This window comes from Typopeltis vanoorti, chromosome 4, assembly GCF_054136105.1.
Source record: "Typopeltis vanoorti isolate ZY-2024b chromosome 4, IOZ_Tvanoo_1.0, whole genome shotgun sequence".
Lineage (NCBI taxonomy): Eukaryota > Metazoa > Arthropoda > Arachnida > Uropygi > Thelyphonidae > Typopeltis > Typopeltis vanoorti.
Window position 1 is genome coordinate 149,283,521 of NC_143552.1, and position 16,711 is coordinate 149,300,231.

The 16,711-nt window shown below is 34.8% G+C and overlaps 1 protein-coding gene across 3 annotated transcripts in view; it reads right to left on the reverse strand.

Annotated features, from left to right (window-relative positions):
- The window catches only part of LOC150107746 (proton-coupled zinc antiporter SLC30A5-like), a 271,156-nt gene that overhangs the window by 203,552 nt on the left and 50,893 nt on the right, over positions 1–16,711 (reverse strand). For all 3 annotated transcript variants that reach the window (XM_090391508.1, XM_090391507.1, XM_090391506.1), the window contains one exon: positions 2,063–2,233. In XM_090391508.1, coding sequence (XP_090247634.1) covers positions 2,063–2,233 — 171 coding nt within the window. The remainder of the gene's footprint in view (positions 1–2,062; positions 2,234–16,711) is intronic.

Sequence of the window (16,711 nt, forward strand, 5' to 3'; positions counted from 1 at the left end):
CTGTATTGATAACACAGAATGATAAGAAAATAATATTTATTAACTTATTTCCTGATATTTCACTGATATTATATGCAACATCTTAAGAGCACAAAAACAGTTTGTCACAGTATGCAAAACAATAACAATTTGGTATAGCAGTGGGACTAGTTTAAAAAAAAAAATGTAATGCACAACATGAGGGACTGAAGTCCTAATTAGACACCATCTCTGTTGAAAAAAGAGAGAAAACAAATATTAATTAGATCTTAAAATGACTCTCTCCCATATTTTTGGTAAATGTAAACAGTCATACTTGTTGAGGTTTGGAGTATGTTGATTTCAAAAACATGCTTCAAACCTCAACAAGTCTGGCTGCATAAATTTACCAAAAATGTGGGAGACAGTCAATTTTAAGATCTAATTAATATTTGTTTTCTCTCTTTTTCCAACACACATGGCACCTAATTAGGACTTTAGTTCCTTATGTTGTCCATTACATTTTTTTTTTTTAAACTATTAAACTGTTATACCAAATTGTTGTTGTTTTGCATACTGTGACAAACTGTTTTTGTGCTTTGAAGATGCTGGATATAATACCAGAAATTAAGTTAATATAAAAGTTTATATATTAAGTTAAAATAAATATTATTTTCTTATCATTCTGTGTTGTCATCAATACCGTGAAAATAAATAACATGTTGACACGTGTTTAATGTAGTTCCACTACAAAACATTATTTTTATTTATTTACAGATGTTTTTTTCTTTTATCACCTGTACGCTATTATGTCCACACGGTTAGCCTAGTGGCTGTGCGCTTCGTAACCATATGCCTGGGGAAGGAGTGTCGTAGGTTCAAATCCCATCAGAGACATGAGGAGCTCGAGGATCTTCCTCAGCCACAGCCAAGTTAGCCGGTCTTGGGTACAGGCAGCAGGGTTTTTTCCCCCAGTTTATACTGGGGTTTTTCCTCCCACAAAGCAGGCAAACCGGCCCTGTGAACACACGCTTCAACACACATGGGATGCTATTGGGAATAAGGAGCAACCACCCTATTCTGCGGGATTATCAGTTACGGAAGCTTATACAGTAAAATGTGCAGGCCTGCATGAAAGCATAACATATGATGACAATGCTATTATACTGATATGTATAAAAAATTTATTTTATTTTTTAATTAATTTATATTTTTATATATACTTTAATTTTTTTTCGCCAGAAGTTAGGCTAGGGTAAACGATTAAAGCATTTAGATTTATCTTTCTTTTGTGTAGCTATAAACTATATCTGCACATATAGATATGTGTCATATAGATTATGTCCTGTGCATATGTATGTTTTCCTGATGATGATTCCAATAAAGAGGTTGAAACATCGAGTGTTATTTTCATAATTATAAGTAAAGTAATTACTCCAACATGTGTGTTTTTGTTTTCATAAATTCTTCACTATGAATGCTGACCACCATGTAACCTTTAAAGAAAGAATATCCATAGACAAGGAGTAGTGTTTGCACTCCTCCACACTAAACCTCCTGAAGAAAGAGCACTGCCAGTTCGATTTTGGTTGCCAACTAGAGGAACTTTTCCTAAGCCTTTTTTTTTCCTCTACCAGTTCCCAAGTCAGTCAATCTCTGGCATGGGCAAGTGGGTTTTTTTCACGTGAAAACTTGGGTTTTCAACCCATAAATTCAAGAAAATCGACCACAGAACCCACACTATTTCAGACATTAATGTTGTGTTTAGGGTTAGGTACTATGAGATGGAGGCAATTGTTGAGCCATCTCTTTAATGCAGGCCACTTAAATTAGTGATAGTCTTGGGTCAGCTATCTCTGATTAGTTATCAGTGGACATTGATCCGCCCTCACAGTCTCCAAAAAAAATTAGACAGGACTAAAATGGTCTTGCCTACTCCCTATAAAGGAATAAAAGGCATTAGCTGATTTTTTTAAAAATTTATATATATGCATCTTTCTACCCTTGTTCATCTATATGTCCCAATACTTGTTAGATAACAGCATACACACACACACACACACACACACAGATAACATGGCAAGATTTCTCTAAAATTTCTCACCTTGGAATGGCCTCCAGTACCAGTAAATAAAGCACCTGCCCCACTAATAACAACTAAATCTTTATGCTCTATAAGTAAAATTGTTCTTAGAGGTCCACAATGCACAAGACCGAACAACCAGAGAAGTGTGATAACTGAATTTATGACAGCATGTCGCACAACACGAAACCACTAAAAGAAAAAAAAAAGTAACAATTAATGTGGCACAAAACTTTTCTAGAGAATATAAGATATACAAATGTAAAATATTTTAAATATGTTTCAAGAATCAGTTGAATAATAGCCAATGATTAGTATGTGGCTGATATAAAGATGCCAAGAAATTATATTCTTGTTTAATCCTTTATCCAAGGGTAAACAAACTTGTGGGGGAGGGGAAGGGGGGGTATCCAAGTCTAATCTCCCAGGTGGTGTTCCCCCGCCCCCAGGAAATGCTGTACTTCCAGTAGGCTAATGTGGCTGGTGAAGCATGTCAGGGCCAATCACTCGATATGTGGATTTTTTTTTTATTTTTTAGTTTGTATCCTCTAGAAATCTGGCAAATTTCTAGAGGGTACAAACTTCGCACCACAGTAGAGTCAACAAACCTTGATGAAGTCGGTATCCAAGATTACAGGTGGAAAACTGATTTTGAATGGAATTGCAAATTTGCATCAAATTGCAAAAAATGGACTCTCATCTATACATCAGCAGAAAAATCTAGCAATGGAGGAATCAGAATCCTGGTCAACAAAAAGATCTATAATCACATCTAATCTATCTTAAATTTCTTAAATAACTTTAAGCTCAAACCCAAAAGCAACAATAACCCGCATATGCACCCACTGAGACTTCAGATGATAACTCCAAGAATGCTTTCTATAATAAATTCTCAGACTTTCTCTACACTGTCCCAACACATAATCTCCACACATAGGTAAAAATTTTAATACACAGCTAGGATCAGATATTTATATTTCAGGAATCATAAAAAATATAAGGCCTTTCATGTAATACAACAAATAAAAATGGATATCTTCTTCTAATCTTGTCAATCTGTAGAGCAAATGTCCACACAAACATGCAAAAAATGAACCTGGGAACATCCTAATGGAACAAGATCACAAATTTATCATATTTTAATCCAGGGCCCCAGAAATTCACTCGCTACTGGTGAGTAAACAGAGAAGGGATGAGTGAATTTTCAGCCTCATTCAAAATATGTTAATTTTTTTCACATAAATTACACTTTTCCCCCCCTAAGAACTTGTCATTCACTGTCAAGTTATTTGATCAAGGATGGCTGTCAACAAATTCATTAGAGAAGTTCTATTTCCAGTAAATAGGATATAAAACTTCTGGATTTGAAATCCTTAATTTGAACATTACAGAGTTCTCTTTTAAAGAAGTACCAAAACAGTTGCAATTTTAGTTACTGATTTTCTCTAAAAGTCACAATATATGCCAATCATCTTCCCTTACTTCCCACTTTTTATCTCCTTTAAGGTTTAGAACTTTATTTTTCTTTCTATATGAAAGACTGTTCATTTTTTCATAGTAATTAAAATCTCAATCTGCTGTATCTTCTATCCCTTCCCCAACAGTTATTCTGTCACCATTATCATAACATAGCAATTGATAACTTAAATGTTATCAATTGTAACGTTATGATATTGTGGATTCTTTTCACTCCATGCATGCTTCACTAGGTGATGCATTTCTGGTTTTCGTTTCAGTCATGAAGCAATAAAAATGAGCCACCATTACGTGTGTTATGGCGATTTAATTGAAAACAGTAAATCTAACACACTTGAACTGCGCAAGAAAATATGTATGTTTTTCATATCACATGTGGATTTAAATTAAATTGCAGTTATCATTTCCAATAAATAAATTTTTAATCAAATCAATGCATTCATTTAGTTCAATATTAAACTTATACGTATATATATATACACACACACACACACCCATGACATATGTAATAGACAATTTATTATTAAAAAAAAAACTGTACTTTTCTCACAATATAATTTCATTAGCAAAATAAACTAGTCGTTATAAACAACAAAAATTAAAATTGGCATAATTTATTATTGTCTTATTTTCATATAAGCTTATTTTCACAACCTATAACATGAATTAGCTTATTGTGATCAAATGCATGAAAATTGTACATTATGTAGATTCTTTTATAATACTGTTATTTAAAAAAATAATTATCTTACAAAGACTTGTCGCATGAATGCACTGTGAAAAGTGACTGGCTCCACATCAAGTGCTACTTACTTTCTTGATTTCTTAAATTTTATTATTTTTCTTTCCTGTTAAATTATTATTAAAGAATAATTTATATAAATTCATCCTTCACTATGAACAATAAACAAAACAAAACAAAACAAAACAAAAGCACAAACTGAGTTGTGATGAGCTGTGTTGTGGTGTACATTTTAAAACTGCCTTAAAGGAATGCCTATTTCTGAATAATTACATATAATGTATATTGAGAAATAAAAAATGTATTACTTTGTTTTTTCAACATAACATTTATTTATCATCACCTAATGATATTGATGAAAGTAGACCAATAGTTTGGATAAGCAAACTTTTTATCTGGCTAGTAGATTTAAGTTGTATTTATGAAACCCTGTTTTAATCAATGGAAAGTGGGTGAGATCAGCTCAAAATTGCAGAGCTTACAACAGTGTAGAACTAAACTCTGACCACAGAATAGTAAGTGCACATAGAAAATTTCATTTCAGTGCTTTTAAATTTAAAACAAAAATAACAAATATCACTGGAATTACTTAATTCTTCATATCATACAAGCTCATTATAATAAAGAAGCACTACAAAACAAAATAATGAAGGTCTGATGCTTGAACTACATCCCAGAGCTTTGCTCATATTATACAATCCATCCATGAAGTTGCAGCAAAAACCTTGGTCACCAAGAGCTCTTCATCTTCTCAAAGGAAGTGGATAACACACACACACACTACTGAAGAACTGATAAAGAAATGCAATGACATTAAGCAGCAATACAGGAATCAGAGGATGCATAATCTACATGCTCAGTTAAAAGAACTAAATGATCAAGTACATATGGCCTTTTGAAATGACAAGGTAAACCATATCCAGACTATCTGTCAAAAATTACAACTATGTCTAAATACCATAAAATCAGAGAAATGACCAGGCAGCTAATTCCATATGCACCAAAGAAAGGAAGCCCAAAAGACTGGGAATGAAAACTAAAACTGGAGATAACTACTTCAAAAAACTATTAAATAATTCCTCAGTGAACTTTGCTACAGATGCTTTGCCAGAAATGAAAATCCAAAAAAGAACTTCTCATTATATGCAACAGTTTTAATCCTGCAAGGATTTGAAACTGCACTAAAAACTCCAAAGAATGAGAAAGCATCTGGACTGGATGGTATAACAGCAGAGGCTCTAAAACATAGAGGAAAAGAGCTACGGAAACAACTGTTAAATAACTGTAATATACCTCTAGCTACAACCAGTCAACATTCCATCACATGGGGAGAAGGCCTAATAATACCAATACCCAAAAAAAGGCAACTGGAACAGCCCAGAAAATTACAGAGGAATCACACCACTTCTTACCACACTGAAAATCTATAATAGCATGCTTCTAAACCAAATTGAACTATATGTAACACCTATTCTTCTCAAAAATCAAGTAGGTTTCTTGAAAAACAGAAGCACTGCTGAACACATTCACTGCCTTAAAAGGTAGCTAGAAGGAGACAAGAGATAAAAACTTTCCCTTAATCTTAAACTTCATAAAGTTCTCTAAAGCCTTGGATTCAATCAACAAACCAAAAATCAAAGTAATAACAGAACCATACCAGAATTATCATGCAAGAGTAATGGTTAATGGAGATGACAGAGCTTACCAATTTCCACTAGAGTTCTTCAGGGAGACCCTCTGGCACTACATCTTTTCATTATTAGCCTTTATTATGTATTCAGACTGAAAGGAAATGGGTACAGAATAATTTTCGAAGATTCAGCAAGAGAAACTCACACAAGTGGTCTCTGTTTTGCAGATAATGTATTGATGACTAACATTCAGACTTCTCAAAACTACTTAGATAATTTATGTAAAAATGCAGCACTAATTAGACTGACTGTCAACAACAATAAAACCCCTAAATAAAAGTCCTAAAAAAACAGAACAAAAGGAAATATTAGGTTAAATGATCACATTCTTGAATGATTTTTGACCTCTCTTTCTATTAATTACTTCCTTAATTCTAGCTTTTGTAGTATTCAGTCCTTCTTAAGCCCCGCTACTACTACAATCTGCTTTAGCTAAATTCTATCCTTTCTGTGGCCGCTCCTTCTATTGGATATGTGTACAAATCTCAGCAAACAAAGAGAACGACTCGGGTTTAAGCCAAATTTCTTCAGATGCAAATCTGGAATTAACTCCTTTTTAGAATCAAGAAAAAGTTGTTTGTTAAAGCTGCGCCATCTTATTTCCTATACAAGAGAAGTCTCCTTATCAGAGAGTTAACAACCAGACTAACCTATGACTCTGGAATTTATCTATTAATATACCCAACTTCAAACTCTTAATGAACTTGTTCTAAATACAGTCGTGGCTAATCCCCCGCATTTGAATTCGTACAGGTACTAATCTTAATGAGCGGTGCATTGATTTCAGAGATCAGGCAATTTTATAAGGTAAAGAAAACAGGAATGTTTATTCATTCTTTAGTACATTACACAATTATCAAAATTACACTTAACTAAGCTGAGTTACACTTGCATGTAAACGCTATTTAACCAGACAAAAGTCTTACCACAATCAATACCTCGCATCAAAAGACAATATCAATTCAAGATGTCCTACTCTCATTCATTAATCTAACAGATAAACTTAGGTGTTGATGGTTATTCATGACTTATTTTTCACGGTATTAACAACACCACACACACTTTTATCACAAAGATGTTTTATTAACGCTTATATTTCGCTGATTTTCAACTCAGTATCATCAGAGCACAAGACACTTGTATACGCGACAGTGAGTGAGTGAGTGAAACAATATAATTGCAAAAGACAAAAGATCTAAAGTCCTATTTTTGGCACCATCTAATGGGAAAAAAAAAAGCAGCTATCCAGGAGTTTTTCTTAGGATAACCGTCTCCCAAATTTTTGGCATATTAATTATGATTAATTACCATGAATGCAGGTTACTTTACATGAGGAGGAAAATTCTACAAACAGATTAATGTACTGCTATGGGTCCCTCTCCCCCGTTAGCAAATTTTTACATGGAACACTTTGAAAACAAAGTACTTACCACAGCTACATACAAGCCACAAGTGTGGTTACACTATGTAGATGAAGTGCTTGCCATCTGGCCCCATAGACAAGGCACTTTGGATGCTTTTGTCACCTACCTAAACAGTCAACACCCCAAAATTCACTTCACAGTAGAAAAAGAATCAAATAACCGTTTACCATTTCTTGACACATTAGTCACCCGCATTTCAGATGGATCACTCTCTTTTTCTATTTACAGAAAGCCTACACACACACAGGAAGATACCTATATAAACAATCACATCATCATCATCATCCAGTCCAACAGTACGGCATTTTAAAAACACTTACACACAGAGCCAGAGCCATTTGTTCTAACGATACAGCTCTGACCACTGAACTCCAATACCTGCGCCATACGTTCTTAGCCAATGGCTACAATCCCTACAAAATACTACATAGGTCCATTACTCTGCCCTCCCCTAATACACAAGAATACAACATGACCATTTCTATTCCCTATATCAGAGGTACATCGGAAAAGATAGCCAAAGTATTGTTGAAACATGGCCTTCACACCACTTTCAAACCTCATATCAAGCTGGCAACTCTGATCGCTTGCCTAAGGATAAACTTCACCCTTTAGCACACCCAGGAGTGTATGAGGTTCCTCGTGACTGTGCCTATTATGGGCAAACAGGAAGATCAGTTAACATCTGCCTGGAAGAACATGAAGATACATTCGCTACTATTACTATGGCAAGTCGGGACTGGCAGACCACACTTTCGACACTCCTTCACACAGAATTAGATGGAGGAAAACGAATGTGTTATTTAGGAGTCGTTATAGATCTGAAAGATTATTTTTTGAGTCAGCAATGGCTTTGAAGAATTCTCCCAACCTTAACAAATATGGTTGCATTAATTTGCCAAAAATTTGGGAGACGGTTATCCTAAGAAAAACTCCTGGATAGCTGTCCCCCCGCCGTTAGAAGGCACCAAAAATAGGACTTCAGATCTTTTGTCTTTTGTAATTATATTGTTTTTCACTCACTCGCTCAATGTCGCATATACAAGTGTGTTGTGCTCTGATGATGCCGAGTTGAAAATCAGTGAAATATAAGCGTTAATAAAACATCTTTGTGATAAAAGAGTGTGTGGTGGTGTTAATACCATGAAAAATAAGTCATGAATATTACATTCATTCTAAGGCTATTAGACTTAGAATGAATGACATGCCTCGACAATTCAATATCAAACTCTACTACAAACACCTCTGGAATTATAACAATTAGCTAGTGGATTAAATACTAGAGTCCTGCTACCAGTTAATAAGTCCTATTACATAATATACCAGCACTTTTCTAGACTCTAGCTTTGTTCAGAATACAATGGAACTAGAAAGGTTTTACATTAGCGACCATTTAGATCATGCTGGTGTCTCCTCTTGATCAATTTGCTGAATTCACGTGGCTAGTCGAATATTTTCATTCTCAGGTCCATTGTCTTCAAATACGACCAACTAGTCATTACGTTCACGAATCACCTTCTTGCCGATGTGGGCGAAACTGCTCTGCCCGGATAGGTCCTCATGGTTCAGCATGAAACTTCGGTCCTCACTGACAGTCTAGCTGCACCGTTTTTATTCCTGGACTGGAACACTACCTCGTCACATAGTTGCCGCTGACCATCGTTCTTCCCGACCGCTCGAACAACTTCCACAAGTGCCCGAAAGCCAAAAGGAGAAGAAGCAAAAAAAAAAAAGGCCTGAGTTCGCGCCACCCAACTTCTTATATCCTCGTGTGGCTGCTCTCCCTACTACGTCACCGATTCCTCATGGCCCCTAAGCCTTTTGCACTCGGTACTATCTTCTCCTCATTACGTTTTCGCCGTGGATATCTTGCACGCACCTCGCACACGCTACTGCCTCGGGTTACGTCTTTAAGCCAATTATTTCACTTTGATCTAACCTTTCCCATTCCATTACAATTCTCACTAAATTTCAATATTTGTCTTTCATTCACAGGACAGTTAACAATAATAAAAATTTAATGGAGAATTTACAAAACAAAGGACTAATACGTTATTTAAAGTTTCATTTATACCCATATACAAGTACTTCTTTGGGAAATTTTGGTATCCGAGTTAAATCCCGAATGAAATGTTTTATGACAAATTAAACCTTTCATTTAAGATTTAACAGTACTCTAAGAGACATAGTGAAAAGAAGGCACAAAGCTTTTCGATTCCATAATAGTCTAATATCTGAAATCCAATCTCATTACTACAAATATCAAAATCTGTCTGTAAAAAACACCAGTGAAGAAATATTTACATATGGTGCCTAGATATGGAACATCACTACTTAATGAGCAGTTAATATCATCAATAGCTTTGGGACAACATGCCTTTGAACAATACTAGGATATACATGGCAAGATCATATTCCTAATACTGTCATTCTTGAAGAAAGCCAGCAAAGACCCTTAATAAAAACAATCAACAAAGTCAACTAAGATGGTTGGTACACCAACTTAGATATTCACCTTCACCTACATTCAGTGCTCTTACTTTCTATAGGCCAATTAATGGAGACAGAGGAAGTGGAAGACCAAGAAAAAGTTTTGGCAATACATAAGCAAACTTGGCTCACTTTCATTTAAAAGACTATCTCCATGAGTTTTTGTTACATGAATATTTCTGTGTATGTATATGTGTGTGTGTGTGTGTGTATATATATATATATATATATATATATATATATATATATATACATACACACACACACACACACACACACACTATATTTCGCAATTCATATACGAATAAATGGTGACAATGAAGCAAACAAAGTTTGAGTGTGAAATAACTTCATGACCAGGCTACTTGTATATAGTGGCTAACAACTTCACATTAATTGCCTCAGTATACCATAATGCAAAACACACATCCTTTTTGGTGTGTGTATAATGCTATGCATTATGGAAAGGGCCACCACCCAGACCAGTTTAGACTTTTATTGAGGAACTGTTGAAGTCTGTGGATGAGGGAGGGAAGAACCTCTCCAAAAACTGAGTAATCTACAAGATCACTCTAAATCTCATTGAGTGACCCAAAAAGATTACTAAAAAACTCATCCCTGACTTTAATTACTCTAGGGTAGGAAACTCAGAAGTGACAGGCAAGGACCTAGCATTGAGGAAAAACCACTTTATTCCAAATGAAGCAAGACTACTGAGTGGGAGCCACACCCAGAGCTACCAAGGTTGAAGTAATGCAAAAGTCATATTTCTCCATATTTAATTTGTGAAAGGGCATAACACCTGATCTTATTAAAATACTCTGGATCAGAGCAAAGTTGTTGAAAGTTTTTTCACTTAGTTATAAATTAAATATAATTCCTTGGTATCTTTAATTTATAACCAAGTGAAAAAAACTTTCAAGAACTAGCTCTAATCCCAAGTATTTTAATAATAAGATGTTACACCTTTTCACTATTTGTATATCGGAAATATATGACTTCTGCATTACTTCAACTTTGGTATTTCTTCTTTGTCTGGCTCCCACCAATGATATTTAATAATGTTCTCATCTTTGGAGTTGCTTGCCTCATGGGAAACAGAGTGGTTCTGCTCAGTGGTGGGTTTCTGCCTGTCACTGAATGGAGCCACCTCTGAGTTTCCTGTTCTGGAATGATGAGTTTGGTAGTGACCCTTTGGGATCACTCACTGAGCGATATTCCTTGGTCTTGGAGACCACTAAGTTCATGGAGAAGTACTCCCACACTTCTACAGTATCACTGAGTTGCCTGTCCTGGAGTAATTCAGGAGCGATGAGGTGATGAGTTTAATAGTGATCCTTTAGAATCACTCAGTGAGATTTAGAGCGATCTTGTAGGTCACTCAGTTTCTCGAGTGGCACCACCCTCATTATAACAGTATCTCAATAAACATCAAAACTGGTCTGGGGGTGGCCCATCCTGTAATGCATAGCATTACACACACATGAAAGGATATGTGATTTGCATTATGGTATACTAAGGCAATTAATGTGAAGTCATTAGCCACTATATACAAGTAGCCTAGTCATGAAGATATTCCTTGCACAAAATTTTTTTGCTTACTCTTGGATAAAGTATTAAACAAGAATATAATTTAATTTAATGAGTGAGAAAACTTTCAACAGATGACACTCAGAATTATCATATTTAAATAATCTCCCCCCTCCAAAGTTATTCTTTGGAATCTTGATTTAAATATTTTGGATCATATACACAAATTCCACTATGAATTACATGAACTGTATCAAAGGCATTTTCAATAGACTTGAACAATAGACTTCATATTCTCATCAAGTTATTGTGTACAGGAAGGTGGAAATTGTCCAGAGAGCAATTTGGGTAAAAATTACATTTAATCAAATATTTCAAGAGCTACACTTAAAACAGGGTCATAATTCTGATTTAAAATGATTATATATTTACCTTGAAATGTTTTTTTTTTTAAATAAACATAGAAAATACTATCCTCCAATTCTTTTTGTTAAATAAAAAAAATGAAATTTTCAAACTTAGAAAACTTGATGTTGATAAGGCAGTAGAGTTCAATATATAACTGCATGTCTGAAAGATGTGCTGCAGAGAATTAACAGTACCCATGGCCAATGGAACAAACATGTCCTGTTTAACACGAGTCTTGCAACAGGATTAGTCCCAAAAAGAGTGGAAAGAGGGTAAAATTATTCCACTTCACAAGGATGGGGGGGGGGGGAACTAAGCCTATAAATTACTAGTTTCTAGTTTCATTTAAGTCTTTCAAAATAATTACTCCAAACAGCTATTCTAGTAATTCAGTTTTTATATCTTTAATTCCCTTACAGCTTTATCATCTTTAATTCCCTTTAGAGTACTCTTTCCTTCATTTCTAAGCTTTTTTTTTTTTTTAAATCAATTTTGCCATCTTCCTCATATTTATCTCCTAAATGCTAAAGTGGAAGTCAATTAAATAAATTTGGGTAATTTGGCAATCATAATTTAGGATAATTTAGCAATGATCAGAGAAAGAAAGAAGTATTTAAAACATTCAATTAAATCTGAAGATAAACATCTTGAATGGAAGCAAATTTCAAGTACAGTCATGTAACAGGAATTTCAAATGGGAAATCAGACAATAAGGCTTATTCATACCTATGATTTCACGAAGGAATTAGTAGGGAAGAAGTAAAAGAAATTTTTCAAGTCACTAGAGAGAGCAGCTAACATTAGGATTAAAAAAAAAAAGCTCATTTTGTTGAAGATGAACAGTAAGGAAGGAAATCTCAGACATACAGAAATGTCTGGAGACTGGAGAAAATGGCAGAGCTCATCATCAAATTCTGGCATATACCTTTGTGTGTGGGGGGGGGGGGGAGTACAGGATCTTATGAGTACTACATGAAATTTACATCATTACATCAGATTAGCCTGATATCTCTCAATATTCCAATACTATTAGAATATATATTTCTGTCTTCTAAGGCATTTTTTACTGTATCAATCTGCCTACATCTTGGTCTTTCCTCAAGGTCTTTTCCTGCCATCCTGCCAAAAAAAAACACATTTCACAGGATGGCTAACCTTTCCTCTCCCATTCTGTTTAAGGCAATATTGCCTGAGATTAGCTCTGCTAACACATTCCTGAATGCTAACAATATGTAACATTCTTCTTAATATCCTCATTTTTAAAATGATACTGCAGTTGCTGCCCTCTGTTCAGTCTCCTAACTCTCTAAGGACTCTCGTATCTGTGGTGTTCAGTCTTAGATCAAGTATTTTATTTCTAACCCAGCTCTCATGTTAAAACCAGTTTGCACACAGTCACAGCTAGTTTAGTGTTTTGACTAATCTCTCTCTCTCATTTCATATATATTTATTCAGTTGACTTCCTACTATACTAGCTTTTTTAATTCTGCTGTCTATTTCCAAATTTAATTTTCCATCTTCACTAAAAATTGTACCTAAATAGCTGAAATCTATAGGTTGTTGTTCTATAGGTTCTCCACTCAGGATGCCGTTGATGTTTTTAATGTTTCTGCCTATTTCTGCTGCAGTGGTGTTTTTAATGCTGATTTCCATACTAAATTTATTATAGCAGTTATTCAATTTGGTCAGGGAATCCTGAAGACTTGTCCTAGATTTATTTAGGGGTATAACATCATCTGCATAAAGTAAAGAGATGAGATTAAGATTTCCAATTTTGATATCAGGTGATATCAAAATTGGAAATTAATTTTGATATACTGCTTTCCTTAATGTGATCCATATAGATAATGAATAACAGTAGAGATAATGTACACCCTTGTAACACCTGACTTAACACCAAACCATCTTCCTGTACCGCCTTCAATTCTAACTGCTGATTTACATCTCAAAAAAACTGATTGATATAATGTCCCAATAATCCCTTAGCATATTCCCATGATTTCTCAAATATTTGTCTTAAAGTGAAAATATGATTCTTGACAACCTCTGTTTAGCCTGAACCCAGGAAAAACAGAGGTTCTGTTTAGCTTGAACCCAGCTTATTCTTCTCTAAGCTCCTTCTCCACAATTTTTCTTACCCATTTCTCAAGAATACTTACAATAAATTTTACCAGGAACACTCAGTGGAGAAATTCCTCCATACTTCTCACATTCAGCTTTATATATAGATGCTAAGAGTGCTCTTACTCCAATCATCTATAATTGGACCTTGTGACCAGGTTTTCTGAATTATGCAGTGTAGCTAGTGTAAAACTTTTATACCTCCATATTTCTAGTCAAATATCATCTACTCCAGCTGCTTTCCACATTTCTGGTTTTTGATTGTTTTTTCTTCTTCGAGTACAGGTATATATTCCATATGGCATTCTGATGAGCGTTTTCGCATACCATGCTGTCACTGCTTGTTTCATTTAGCAATCTTTCAAAATAATTACTCCATACATCAAGGATATTTTTATCCTCAGTTTTCATGTCCCCTTTATCATCTCTAATTCCTTTTACTTTTTCCTCCATTTCTGAGTTTTCCATTGATTAAACATCAGGGATATATCAGCTTTTAAGAAACCAGTCAGTTCTGCTGTTTTCAAAATCGTGGCTCCAGCCAGACAGGCAACCACAAGAAGTCCTTTACTGAACTCTGAAAGATCCTTCGTTTTTCACATTATGATCAACACTACTGATGAATACTAACCAGCAACATCCTTAAATAGTTGCATAAAAAACGTGGTGACACACATGACCAAGTATTGTACATATATGCTGCATAAGTGACATATACATATATCTGCATAAAGGTTTCTAATTCAGTGTTCAGTATGTGTACTTTTAAAGATGGCTAAATGAAACAAGCAGTACCAGCAAAGTGGTAGAAAACACTCAGCAGGAATACAATCAGGAATATATATCCATAGTTGAAGTATAGAAAGCCATGAAAAACCTGAAACGTGGAAATGCAGCTGGAACTGAATTGATGATATTCAACATGAAGTGCTCAAATATTGAGGTATAAAAGTTTACCAGTCACTGCATTGCATAATTCAGAAGGCCTGGTCAGAAGATCAAATACCAGATGAATAGAGCTCTAATTTATCCATCTATAAAAAGGGAAACAAAATGGAATGTGAAAATTACAGACTATGAAAAAAAAAAAAAAAAAAAAAACAGAAATGAAGGAAAGAGTACAACAAATAGTATCACTTAATTGTTTCTCAAGTATAGTTAAGAAACAGTTAAGAAAAACTGTGAACTGTGAAAGGGAAGCTTAGTAAAGAACAAGTTATCAGGACCAGATTTTCAATTTATGATAAATAGTTGAGAAATCATGGCAATATAACAAGCATCTGTATTCAAGTTTCACAGATTTGAAAAAAGCACACAACAAGGTGCCAAGATCTTGGAATGCTCTGCCAAAAGGCTGCAGGCTTGAATCCCGCTGTGGGCATGGATGTTTGTGATTGTCTGTGGAAGTGGTCGATGGTGTTGGTATAGTCAGTTGGTGGATCGTGAGTGTGGAGACCGATCAGAATCGAGTTGTAGAGTAGGCGCCCTCCTTCGATGAGTCTTTGGACTTCCTGGAGGTGTCAAATAATAATAATAATACTAGTCTCTATGTGAGCTGTACATCAGCAGTTACAACTGAAGGAAGTACAGAAAGATGGTTTGATGTTAAATCTGGTGTGCAACAAGGGTGCACACCTGATCTATATGGATCACATTATGAAGGAAAGTAGTATTAAACCTGATATCAAAATTGGTGATATTAACTAAGCTCTTTTAAGCATACTTCTGAATAAATCCAGCACAAGTCTGCAAGATTCCCTGACTAAACTGAATAACTGTTGTAATATATTCAGTATGAAAATCAACAATAAAAAGACAGACACGAAAAAACACTCAAAACAATCTTGAATGAATCCACAGAGCAAGTAAAACATTTCAGCTAATTAGGTATACAATTTTTAATGAAGATGGCATATTAAATATGGAAACATATACTGGCAGCATGTAAGGTAAGCAAGTCAACTGAATAAACTTATATCAAATAAGAGAGAAATGAGAAAAAGTATTAAACTAGCTGTATAAAAAGCAGTGTTCAAACCAATTTTAATTTACAGATCTGAGAGCTGGTTAGAAATAAAAGTCATGATCAAAGACTGTGATCAAAGATATGGAAGTTATGATAAAGTTTAGAGAGAAGTGAAGAGATGAGAACAATGGTAATATAATGCTAAAATGATATCAGGAAAGAAATTGACACTGTTGGCATTCAGGAATGTGTTAATAGAAGAGCCAATCTCAAGTGATATGGTCACTTAAACAGAATAAGAGATGAAAGATTAGCAAAGAATGTTCTTTGCCAGGGTGGAGGGAAAAAGTAGTTTATATTTAAAATAATAATAATCGGTGGGTGTTGTTCCATTGAACTATCTCTCATCTAGCTTTCCTCACAGTGTTCTGTAGAGACTACAACTTACAGCTGCTCAATACTCTCCTTCTCTCTCTTTTAAATCTCTTGCTCATACCCAAAGCGCTTTCTCATTTGGGTTCATATATATATATATATATAGTATGCTGGCCTGGTTGGCCGAACGGTTAGCATATCCACTCTCCAGCCAAGAGGCTGCAGGTTTGAATCCTACCTAGTCATCAATGTTTGCGATTATCTTTCACCTTCATACATTCATTCATACAAGTGAATAAACACTCCCCCAAGATGGACTGCATCACCATGGGGGTAGTAGACCCAACTCTGCCACAATAAAAGAGAAGCCATCACCCTGTAGTGGATAGAAAACAGGATGAATATATATATATATATATATATATAGATGATTGGGCACCCCGTGTA